Source organism: Triturus cristatus, chromosome 1_2 (assembly GCF_964204655.1).
Source record: "Triturus cristatus chromosome 1_2, aTriCri1.1, whole genome shotgun sequence".
Classification (NCBI taxonomy): domain Eukaryota; kingdom Metazoa; phylum Chordata; class Amphibia; order Caudata; family Salamandridae; genus Triturus; species Triturus cristatus.
The window spans coordinates 745514132-745526591 of NC_140580.1; the positions used below are offsets into that span (position 1 = coordinate 745514132).

The window sequence follows — 12460 nt, forward strand, 5'->3', positions numbered from 1 at the left end:
CAGGCAGGAGATGTCTGCAAGTAAAGCATCTAAAGGCAGAATCAAATGACGATTCAGACGGATAAATGAGCATGGATGTGCCCAGGAGTCCCCCCCTCCCCAAGCCTTAAAAGGTCAGAGGGACTCCATCCCCCGGAGCCATAAAATAACTGAAAAAGGAAGGAGGGGTCACGTAAAATTCAGTTATTTGTTAGTTCTGGTAATTATATCTCGTGCCCTAAGGTAACTATAACTTGTGCCCTCGCAATGCACTGCTAATTATCTCAGATATTCCATCACTCCTGACATCTTCAATGACATCATTGATAATATCACTTTAACATTGCAATTAAATTATTGCTGAGAAAAACTGTGCATGCCGGTGGTGCGAGCTATAGTTAGCTCTGGTTACTATAACTCCTGCCCTAAGATAACTATAACTGGTACATTTCAGTTTAAACCGCTACGTTGTCACTGAAAACTCGTGTCCTAAGGTAACTATAGCACAGTTTTCTCATCAATAAATTTGCAGCAGATGTTGCATTGATATTATCCATGATGTCATAGAAGATGTCATGATTGATTTAATATGTGGGGAAATTAGCACCTGGCAAGGGAGCTAGATATAGGTACCTTAAGGCATGAGTTTTGAGTGGCATTGTAAAGTTTTAAACTGAAATTTACCAGTTATAGTTATCTTAGGGCATGAGTTATAGTTATTTGAGATGACTCTAACTATAACTGCTGAATTCCTGTTTTAATTTGTGTGTAAAATCTGAACCTAACTATAACGTCCCTGTAACCTTTGGTGTTTTAGTGGTTTTCTATGTTTTTTTAAATTTTGGAGTAGGGCCACATGCCCCCCCATCTCCCACGGCCTGGCCAAGTTATAAACTGGGAGGGGTTATACAGCCCCCTTCCCTGGGCCGAAACAGGCCCAGAATAGCCCCCATATCAATCATTAATTGGGGGGTGGATACCCACTTCCCCTGGCCAATTGTGGCCCCGGGCCCCCCATCTCCCAGAGCTCGGCACGCAGACCTCCTCGGACCCCATCCCCCAGGGCCATTAAAGGGTGGGTACCCTGGAGCCCATCCAGGGCACCCACCATCTCCTTGTTGGGAGCCCCGCAGCCCCAGCCAGTTGCCCACCTCCAGCAGCAGCCGGCATTGCTCCCACCTGTAGGGAGCAGTGAAAATTTCTGCCCCCTGCAGACGAGAGCAATTTTTTCATGGCTTCAGTGCGGGCAGGGAAACAGGTGAAAAGACTGCTCCCCGCTGGTGAGAACCTTTTACATGCTTTAAAATTGCTCCTGCCAAGTGAGAGCAAACACGTTCTGTCCTGGAGGTAGGCACTTTTGGACATAGCATAGGGCTCGAAAAATGTACTCGCCCGCTCGCAAATGCGAGTCAATTTCTTTCAGGGCGAGACAGTTTTCAGGCCTACTTGACCGGCCTGGCGAGTGAGCTCTTCATTCCCAGCCAGCCGGCCGAATACCTACACACATTAACCTGCTAAGTGATATCAGTACGGGCGAAACAGGCAGAGAAGGAAAAGGACTCTGTCTTTTCCTTCGTGCCCAAAGAAGACAAAGACATTGTCTAGTTCCCCTGCCGCTGGAAGCTGCCCCCCACCCCCTTCTTGTTCTTTCTCTCTCTTCCCTCTCTTACTGTCACCTCATGCTCATTTAGTAAAACCGAGACTTCAAGAAACGCGTATTACCTTCTCTTTCCTCCTTTCGTTTATTTGCTCCCTTGTGAAATGGATCCAAAAAAGAAAAACACTTGCTGGATACGTCGGCTTTTTCCGACATTTTTCAATTTCAAGTGCAGCCTCAGGGTGGAGAGAAATAAAACATTTAAAATATGAAGAAAAAAAAAACTAACTAAAGCAAGACAGAGTGGTTGCAAGGTGGCCAGATAATCCAGATTGAGTTATTCACCCCTAAACACATTAGCGCCACTTTACAGTGTTTGCCAGTGAAGCGCTACTTTCGTTTTCTCCTAGCTCTTTGAACAACATTGTTTTTCCTGGGTGGGAAAGTGCACTATTCCTGGAGGTAGTGAAATACTTGCTTGATGGGTGAATTGGAAAACAAAATGCATACTGTGGCTCTGCATTCACAAACGTGGTCTTTTTAAACCACACTGCTTACGTTTTGTAAGGATATAAGCAATGGGCATTGAAACGGGCCCCTTCTGGACCCTGTAGTCATGGACTTAACTTTTCAGGCAAAAGCACTCACTAATTTCTGAATAATTAGTGTAAAAAGAAAAAGGTAACCATGTTGTTCCTAGTTACATTTCACATGCTTTACTTAATATTGCATTCTCTGAGTGTTTGCTTTTTCTAGGATGTTGTTAATTTTTTTTTAGGCAGCATATTGCTCCTAATTAGTGTGTAATTTGAATTGAGTCGCATCCAGGTGTTTATAGCGGGTCAGTGCAGTGCAAGTTTCTCTCAATGTGGCAGTATGGTGTTCAGTGGTGGAGATGATGTGGCACTATGGTCAGAGCTGCTGAATTTGGAACTCGGGAACCAGGTTCAGTCTTCATGACCAGTCCACAAGACCACTCTCCCTGAGGGAGCACATTCCCATGCTAAACCTTAGAAGGCCCCACAAGATCTTAAAAGCCCTGGTGTCTTAGCACCAGCAGGTGGACCCTAGCAGTGGCAAGTGTAGGTTAACCTTGAAGGCCTGTACACCACAATTAATTCTGAAGTTCACCTCCAGTCTTGAAGGCAGGTCTATGAAGCAGCACACCATAAGTGACAGTGACTCTGTCACTGAGGTCACAGGACCCTTGAGCATGTGTTTATCTGGGGCCGTACTCTAATATGTTTAAGGTACAGCGGTGTACCCGAGTACTGCTAAGAATGTCTTTTTTTGCAGATTTATATAGCGCTTACTCGACCCGAAGGTATTGGAGTGCTTAACATGAGCACCAGTTACGGTACACAAGGACACACTCATTTTTGTTAGGCACAGGGAGATTAAGTGATTTGCCCAGAATGACAGGATGTTGAGTCGCCGGGGCAGTAATCTAGTATGTTAAGGTACAGCGTTGAACCTGAGTACTGCTAAGAGTATTCTTCCGGGGCCACGCTCTAGTATGTTTAATGTACAATAGTGTACCCGAGTACTGCTGAGAGTGTTTATCCAAGGCCGTGCTCGTAACTTTAAAAACATTTCAGTGAGAATAGTAATGTGGCTAAAAAATTCGATCATGTCTTAATGGTCATAGATCAACGGTGCTGCAAATGTTTTAAAGAAAATTTGCATGCAACCAATTTGTGGGTCAAGTGCATTGATGTTAGGTCGAGTAGAAAATTCTAGTCACTAGAGCTGCAGGTCAAGTAAGATTTTTAAGATTTGTCGAGCCCTGATAGCAGGAGCCCAGCTGTGGATGATGGGTTCCCCAAGGCCATTAATAGCTCCGAGAAGGGGGCAGCCTCCCTTTCGTATGCATGGCCAGGCCCCAGTGAATCAGCCCAAGAGGGTGGCCGCGCGGCACCGCTCCCCATATTCCAATTTGGCTGGGAATTGGGGCGGGGGGCGGGGATCCCTGAGCCGAAATCATCCCCGTTTATGAAATCGGCTAGGCCCGGGAGGATATGGTCCCCAGGGCTGAAATCAGTCAGGGGGGCATGTAATTTCACCTCCCCATAATATGAGAGATATTTCCCCCCTGGCCCACCCAGGGAGCAAAGAAAAGCAAGCGTGGGCAACTGCACTCATATTGTTTTTTTTTTTGGTTTTTTTTTTTGCTGGGTTCCACAGATCCTCAGCGGTTTCCCAACAAAATTGGGAAAAAACAGTTTTTGGGCCCCCAGCGGGGTCCCTGTGTGACGCTACCACAAGGCCTATGGTGTCAGGGTATTCCTACCATGCCCCCTTCTTTTCTTATTTTTGTTTTTCGCCTTTTTACTTTGGGCTCGGATGAGTTCAAATCCCCAAGATGGCATCGAACACTTCCTGGTTGAAGTGATGGCAGGCAATCCGATCTCATTTTGAGATCTGTCGGTTCCGCGAATCCTTTGCGTCCCCAGATATATATTTTTTCTTTATTGACGCAAAAACTACTGAACGGATTTGCACCAAATTACAAAAAAAGCACTCTTTCTGGACCAAGATCTAACTTTCTGTCAAATTTGGAGTCATTCCGTTCAGCGATTCAGCCTGTAGTCATGTTCAAAATCCCTATGGGAAATTGCATGGGCAAAACGCGTTTTGGTACCCCCACTTTTCCTCGGCCCCCCTTGATGAATCACCCTGAAACTTTACAAACAGCAGCTAAAATTAGTTTCGAAAATATCGTGAGGATTTGTAGAACGGCACCAAATTTATCGACAAAACAAAAAAAAAAGCTTTGTCTGTGGAAACAAGGTCCTAACTACAACTACCTACTGGTGACAGCCAATTGGCAATATATATATCTTGCCCCATTTTGGTCCAGGTATGGTGGCGTGCACCTTTAGTTGATGCCAGCGTGGAAGATGGATCCAGCCTCCCTATATTTCCTTTTTGAACAAAATCCGCTGCACTAAGGAAGCAGAGATTGACAAAGTTTTATTGCGTTTCCAACAAGAACAAACGTGTTTCAACCAGAATGTCTTTTTATATATCAACACGCAATATCCAATCCAATCTTTGAAGGATCGATGCATACACCAAGAGCAGCTCAGTGCTTTATTTGTTGTTCGCTATGTCCACCATAATGCGTTTCGACCATCATGTGTGGTCTGGAGTACATGACATGCGCGCCATTACAACAAATCTTTTACCCATTGCGTGAGCATAAAGACAAAACTAGGGACCATATGGATTGGGAAGACACATTGTAACATCAAACACTGTTTGGATGACACACAAATGCACAAAATAAATGAGTGAAAATAAACAGAACACAACTCAAATGTCAGTTCCACTCGAATAACATTACAAATGAAACATTGATATAAATAGACATCCGTTATATCTTCACTTTGTTACGGGTAAAATATAATCTCTGATTCAATTCATCGCTCGACGGTTTAACACCTCTTATTCAGTCTAAGTGGATATATGCTTGCTGCTTTCTAATTACACAAAACAGGTACTTGTTGACACTTGTTACATCAAGGGACTGTTGCCAGGAAAAGCATTCTAAACAGATGTTATTGCTTTGCTTAAAAAGACATATTTTGGTTCTGAAGATTGTCAGCTGGAATATAGCGGGCATTTCTCGTAACCTGGACATACCGGAATGGAACTCTTTTATTGAGACATTTGGGATATGTTTATTCCAGGAAACCTGGTGTCTGGAACCCCGATATAAGGTTGGTTACATCACCTACTTTGTTCCTGCAATTCCCTCGTCTGGTGGGAGAGGTCGACCTTCAGGTGGTCTGTTAATTTGGGTCAGCATCTTGTTGGGTTATCATATTAGGTGTATAGAAACCAAGTCACCAGACTTGCAGAGACTAGCAGTCAAAGGGTCTCCTGGGGGGCGGACCTTAGAGCTTTTTAATATCTATGCTAGATCCCCGAAAGGGGGCGCGCCCTCACCGACCCTACTGGGCCTAGAGGACGCACTCAGATCCTGTGGGGTAGAATCGTTTATTATGTTAGCTGGGGACTTTAATTGCACCTATGAACCCCTAGCCGAGGATGACATATTAGGCACTCTAGAAGAAGATGCTAGGAGAGGTATTCCACCTCTGTTATTACCACCTATCAAGAGCTGGACCCAAAGTGCTATCCATTTAAATGCCCTAACCCTAGAATATGGCGTGAGGGCAGTAAATGGACGGTCAAAATCGTATTCCTGTGGGGCCCATACTTTTAATAGGGTAGGCCATTCATCCCGAATTGATTATATCTTGCTGAATTTTAAGCTTTGGGGGCATCTGTTGGATATGACAGTCCTCCCTTCGTCCGACAGCGATCATAATCCGCTGTCTTTATCACTGTCCCCAATGTGGACGGTTAGGGAGAAACTGCAAGCCCCCCAGGTGTGGAAGTCAACTAGCGATGTTTGTCCCTCGAATTGCGGGAGACGCTTAAAATGGAAGAATGTAGCTTTTGATGAGGGTAAGATCGTGGATATAAGATCAATCATGGCCAATGCCTTGTCCAGAGTGGATTCTTTTGTGTCAAATGCCCATGAGATTTCCACTCTGTTTAACCATACTACCAAAGCACTGGGTGACCTCTTCATTGTGTGAAACCCAGGTTATAGGGTCAACAAGTTGGGGCGCCCTAAGGGTAACCCTGGTTGGTATTCTCTTCCCTGCAGAAGTGCGAAAAGGGACTTAATTAACGCAGTCAAACGCAAGGATGCCGAATTAATTAATGCAGCCAGGAAGCTGTACAGGGGTGCTATTGGTAAGGCAAAGAAAGAGTGGGAGAACCAGTTTTGGCTTGATCTAAAACTGGCAAGTGCTGGGAGAGATTCGAAGGGCTTTTGGGATCTAATTAGATCCAGGGATAAGCCCATAGATTCACTTTTCACATGTAATATCCCTGAGGCATCATGGTTTGACCATTTTTCTAACCTTTATACTGTGACATCCGAGACTAGGGCAGATCCAGCTGAAAATTTTTCGATGGACTTTTTTGGGCTGAGTGAGGATCTTCTGTTTACAGGGAAGGAAGTAGAGGATGAGATTTCGCGTCTCATCCCAAACAAAGCTGCGGGCCCGGATGGGCTACCTGGGGATTTGATTCGCCTCAATACATTAGAATGGGGAAAGCTCATTGCATCACTACTTAATGCAAGTTTTTATGATGCACTTCTTCCAGACTCCTGGATGGGCGCTGAGGTCTTCCCGATTTTCAAAAAAGGGAGCCGGGACGACCCAGCCAACTATCGCCCTATAAGCCTATTGGATTCTTCGCAAAAGGTGGCAGGAAAGGTAGTTTTAGGGAGGATGCTCCTGTGGGTAGAGGAGAACAGGGTACTTTCTGATTTCCAGGCGGGCTTTAGGTCAGGTACTGGAACCATTGAGTAGTCATTTCGCCTGCTACTGTTATATTGGAAGGTGGTCGTGCTGGGCAAAGGCAGTCTGTATCTTGCTTTTATAGATCTGCGGACTGCCTTTGACCTAGTGCCCCGCAGCCATCTATGGAGGGTGTTGTCAGACTTAGGTATGCCACCGTACCTATTATCTTTGATAATTAAGTTTCATGCTGAAATCTTTGCTCAGGTTCGGTGGGGTAACCAGTGCCAAAAGACCGCCCGCAAAACTGTAAATAGAGGTGTCCGCCAGGGCTGCGTTTTAGCCCCCACTCTGTTTTCATTATATGTCAATGGAGTGGTTGAGCATCTCTTACAAGATCCTTCAGATGCTCCTTCCCTGGCGGGCAGGAAAATACCCACCCTATTATTTGCTGACGACACCCTCTTGATTTCTAAGACCCCAGTTGGGTTGCAGAGCCTCCTCGACAGGTTCCAAATCTTTTGTAATTTGAGGGGACTAGAAATTAATACGGGAAAGACCAAATGCTTGGTTCTGAACCCCCCTAAGAAAATGTGTAGGCCCCCCTCACTGAACTCAGTCCCCCTAGAAAGGGTCAAGGAGTTTGATTACTTAGGGATCCGCCTCTCTGACACCATGAGGTGGAATTGCCATCTCCATAAAATGCTGCTAAGCCATAAAAGGGTGGTGGGGGCACTTCATAAACAACAACGGTCCTCCACCCTCAAACCGATTGCCCCAGTACTTGAAATTTACAAGGTGAGAGGGGTGAGTGCGGCGCTTTATGGAGCAGAGCTTTGGGGGGCACAGAATGTGGAGCAGTTGACCCGTTCAGAAAACACATTTTTGAAGGATTTAATGGGTCTCCCTTACAGTACCCCCACCCTTCCCCTACTCCTTGACATGGGATGCTGCCCTATTAAAGACCATGCAAGGTTGCGCCTTTTACTTCTTTGGAGTCGCATATGGAGAGTTCCGGAGCTTGCAAGCTATGCCGAGGGGCTAACCAAGGTTTTATCAATGCCTGGCTGGCACAAAATAGGTTGGCTGAGGGATGTCAAGCGGTTGCTGGGCGAGTTGGGTCTTGGAGAGGCATGGCACTCCAGGACTGCACCGCCCAAGCCTGTCTTGAAAAAATTGTACTGGAAATGGGTAATGGATTCTAGGAACTCTAATCCCAATCTAGGTAGATGTACTGTCGAATTCCTATCAGTAAAGGAGGTGGCATCAGTTGAGCCTTATCTCGATATCATTTCAAAATCTAGAGATAGGGCCTTATATTTTAAATTTAGGATAGGTGTGCTGCCCGTGCGTGAGTTGACTGCTGGATAGAAGATACCAGCACAGACTACTCCTTTTTGCCCTTTCTGTGAGACCAGGATTGAGTCAGTTCCCCACTTTGTATTTGAATGTTCTGCGTACAAAGCTCCTCGCCTCAGGTGGCTGAAACCCATATGTAAAGAGCTTGGCACAAGACAAAGTAGTGAGGCCCTTCGCATTTTAAAATCTGATACACGTGCTTTATTCGTCTGTGGTATGGCGAAGTTTTTAAACTGGGCATGGTTAATCAGATCAAAAAGGCTTTTGTATGTTGTTTAATCATGGTTTTAAATATGGATTTTTATGTAATTTATTGATGTCACTCGTATTTTGCTCTTGTATAATTGTTTCTGTATGAACTGGCTTTTTATTTATTTTTTAACAAAATGAATTGTATTGCTTTTAAAGATATGTTTTATATCGAAATAAAGCCAACTTGACTGACTGACTGATATTTTGGTCTTTGAACTTAAGTTTCACTGAAAAATATTTGTTTTGTATCTGCTATCCAATTATATGCTATGGTGGTATTTTTATCATGTTATCTGTAAGGACTAATCTTGATTATATTGCACTGAACATATTATGTCTTGTTTTTGCATCCTAGGTGTCCATGCTGATGCTTTTCATGGAGTTCCCGACACAACTTTGTCCTGATCCGAAGACAGGAGAACATGTGACGGAAGTGCTAATTACTATATTTGCACAGTTATCTGATTCAGGGAAACTTATGGCTTTGAAGCATCACCTGCTGGTATCCATTGAGACTCTGCTAATAACTACAGATAATGTCAGTTTGAGTGTAAAAGTGGCTTGCGATTTTGTGTCCCTGCTGATGCAGATCATAGCTGACCTTAATGATAAAAAGCTTGGTGCAGTTCAGAGGCCACTTCGAATAACAGCCTGTGAGTGCCTTCGCGAACTCGAAAATTGTTATCCTGGATTGCTGTCTCAAAAACTTGAGATATTGTATTCCATGCAGCAACAAGAGGTTACCCATGCGTACCAATCATATACACTTCTTTACAGTGTTGCGTTAAAAAATGCTGTCCAGCATTTGGCACAGACCAAGTGTGCATCAGATGGTTCTCTGAAGAAAGTCTTGTCAAGCAATGGAGGTTTCTTATGGAGCTCTACAGAGAGTGTTGGAAATATGCCTGCGATGGGGGTTGAACAGTTTCTTTTGCTCCCTTCTAATGGGGAAACTAAAGAGTTAAAATCAATTTTGGCTCTCATACTGGAGGACTCCTATCTTCTTACCTCTGTTTCTCAGAGCATGCTCCTTTGGCAGCTAATTCAAGTTGTGGCAGTGGTTCGTACTCTTTCGCCAATTATTTTCAAGTCTCAGCTCGTGAGATTGTTCGGCACTATGGATGTCTCACTTTTCCACAGCATACTACAGATGAAAGGGTTCTTTACGGACAGCTTATTCACTGCAGAGGATGAGTACGTTCTTCTTAAGCGACTTGTAGGAATGGCACAGCACCCACTGCTAAGCACTCAATTGAAACTTTTTTACATTGACTGTCTACTGCATTTTCCCGAAAACCGCCCTCTTAACTCAAACACTGAAGAGAACCTTCCTGTCCTCCTCACCGTTAAAATGACTGCATCGTTGTTCCCAACAGTTTTCAATGACAGCAGCACAATGCTTGCCCGTCAGAATTTGTTGAGTTTAGTTTACCTTGAAAACGAGGGTCCTGAAGCGGAAGCAGGCATTGGTTATTTTATGGACCATCTTTTGTCGATACATAAAATTGTTACCGAACATGGCAATCGAGAAATCACGTCAGTCTTTTTTCGGGTAGTATACCTCTTTGTTCGCTACTTCAACTATTGTGAAAAGCAAATGGAGGATTTGATACAGACCGTTGTAGAGGTCTATAAAAAGAATAGTGCATTAGCTCCTTACCTAATAAACCTCTTGAACGAGACACAAAAGCTTTTAGATGTCCCAAGCTGGTCTCTGTCATTATCCATGGCTTTACAGAAACTAATTGTCAATCTCCAATTTCAGGACTTCGTGTTGCAGATGCCTGTCTGTCACCTAAAGGTTTTAGCTCGAGTAGCAACGGAGCATTTGATTCCTCAGATGCAGACCATTCGCTTCCTTTCAAACATTGCCCTCTATACCAACCTGTGTGATGTGGGTGACTGGAGAACAGGAAATGCTGTTTTGACTGTGTGTAAGAACTTACTGCAACATCAGAAGCTTGACGTGATCTTTACTGATTTAGCCGACTTGCTACAGCACATATTGCTTAATTTTCAAGACATTGATATTCAGGATCGTGCACGTTTCTATTATACGCTGCTAACAAACCTGTCTAGTGAAAAATTGACCGGAATCCTTAGCACAGTACCTGCTGGAGTCCAAACGAAAACAAGATCATTGTCGTCCATCATGGCTGATAATGAAAACATCTCTACTCATCTGACAGTTCATACAGTGGAGCAACCAGTACTGCATTTGAACAGAGTGTTAGATTCCAGTACCTTACTTCCCCTGTCACAAGCTTCATTGTCAAAGGGGGGTGTGAATACCTGCTGCGAGGAATATTATGAACAGTTGGCAAATTCCAAGTCTTCTTCTATGCTAACTCTCAAGTATCACTTGACATTTGCGGAGAATGTCAAGCCTCAGTACCATAAACTGTTCTGTGTAGTGCTTCAGTTGGAACTATCCAACACTAATTATGAGCCTGTGAGTGATATTAACGTACCTTGCCTCTTTATAGATAGAAAACCTCCAGTAATTTTACTTTCCCTAAAGCCAACAAAGCCCTATCCTACTGTATTGTCAGTCTCTGCCATGTACACCACTCAAGGTGGACTTACCTGCTATAGCCGTCTCGAGCCCCTCCAGATCCATTTTTCTGATTTATTTGTTCCACTGCCTGTGCCACCATCCTGGCCATTGGAAGCTATTTCTGAGCTGTTTGATAATCTTTGGACTTCCTTCAAGGTGGATGAGTCGAACCAGTGTGCTGAAAGTCTGTTTTGTCTTCAGAAACCGCAATCTCTCAGTGAATTTGTGCAGTCTGTTTTTGCAAGATTTGTTGTTGCCACTAACCAAGACTTATATAAAATAGGTATTTTTTTACCTCCTCAATTCCACATCTTATTGCAAGTAAAGACACTGGATGAAACCGTCCATATCAGAATTTCAACCGATAACTGGAAATTGCTCCCACACCTAAGCACTTACCTTCAAAGTATTATTGCTCAGAGGTCACAGTAGAATACTGGATTGCTTCATCTCTTGGAAAGGCTTCCATTATTTGAAAGACTCCTTGCTCTGTTTTTATAAAGATGGTTCACTGATTTCCATGTGTCAAACAGAGACGCGTGTGTTGAAAAGCTTTCATTCTGGTAATTATCAATTGGAGACATTTCTGTGTTGAAATTCTTGAAAAGGATGTGTCGTGCACATGAATACATATATCTCAAAGCAAGTATTTAGTTATGACTGCCTTCCGAATGTGTGTTCTGCATATGTTGTCAATTTATGAGTAAACAAAACGTTGCAGATCTCCAACATTTTGTGGGAAGGTCTAAAACTAATCTGGTTATGAAAAAGTGAAAATGTTTATTTCATACTCTTTTTGAAAGCAATGTCTGTACATGGGCTACTCAACTTCAGGATACTTCATAATGCTGCTAAATGATATGAAACCAGACAGTGAATGGCCTTGGTTAGTAAGGATTTCTTTATTCCTATATCACTGTGTTTTTCACTTTCCGGTCCCATTTTATTAAGCCTTGCTTATTGCGAGTTACTGTTTTAGAAAGGTAATTGAAGTAAGGAACGGTGGTGGCTGGTTGGGAAAAGAAAGAAAACAAACGGAAAACAAGCAGTCACAAGAGGAATGTTAGTCATAAATAATGGTAAGAAAAGAGTATGTTGCGTTACCACTATAAATTTGAACGCTGCAATGAATAGATACCAATGGCCTAACTTACAGTGCTGGGATTCAAGGACCCAATGGAAGGTCAACTTAAGAAGGCTTGTTGAGAGATGGCAACACTAGTCAGAATAAGTTTTGCAGGTGATACTATTCAAAATGTGCCCTTACAAAGAGGTTTATATGGTCTTTATGAACCTAATCAAGTCAGTTTTGTTCTGAAGAGTATTGCGAATATGTTGAGGTGTTCAAAGAAGCTAGACTTATCTGTTCATGTAGCTTGCTCCTTTATTAAA

At 43.5% G+C, this 12460-nt stretch overlaps 1 protein-coding gene across 3 annotated transcripts in view; it reads left to right on the top strand.

The window, feature by feature from the left end:
- AP5B1 (adaptor related protein complex 5 subunit beta 1) overlaps positions 1–11838 on the top strand; it is a 51455-nt gene extending 39617 nt beyond the window's left edge. For all 3 annotated transcript variants that reach the window (XM_085608659.1, XM_085608661.1, XM_085608660.1), the window contains one exon: positions 8867–11838. In XM_085608659.1, the coding sequence (XP_085464785.1) occupies positions 8867–11500 (2634 nt within the window). In that variant the 3' untranslated portion in view covers positions 11501–11838. The remainder of the gene's footprint in view (positions 1–8866) is intronic.
- The last annotated feature ends 622 nt before the right edge of the window (positions 11839–12460 follow it).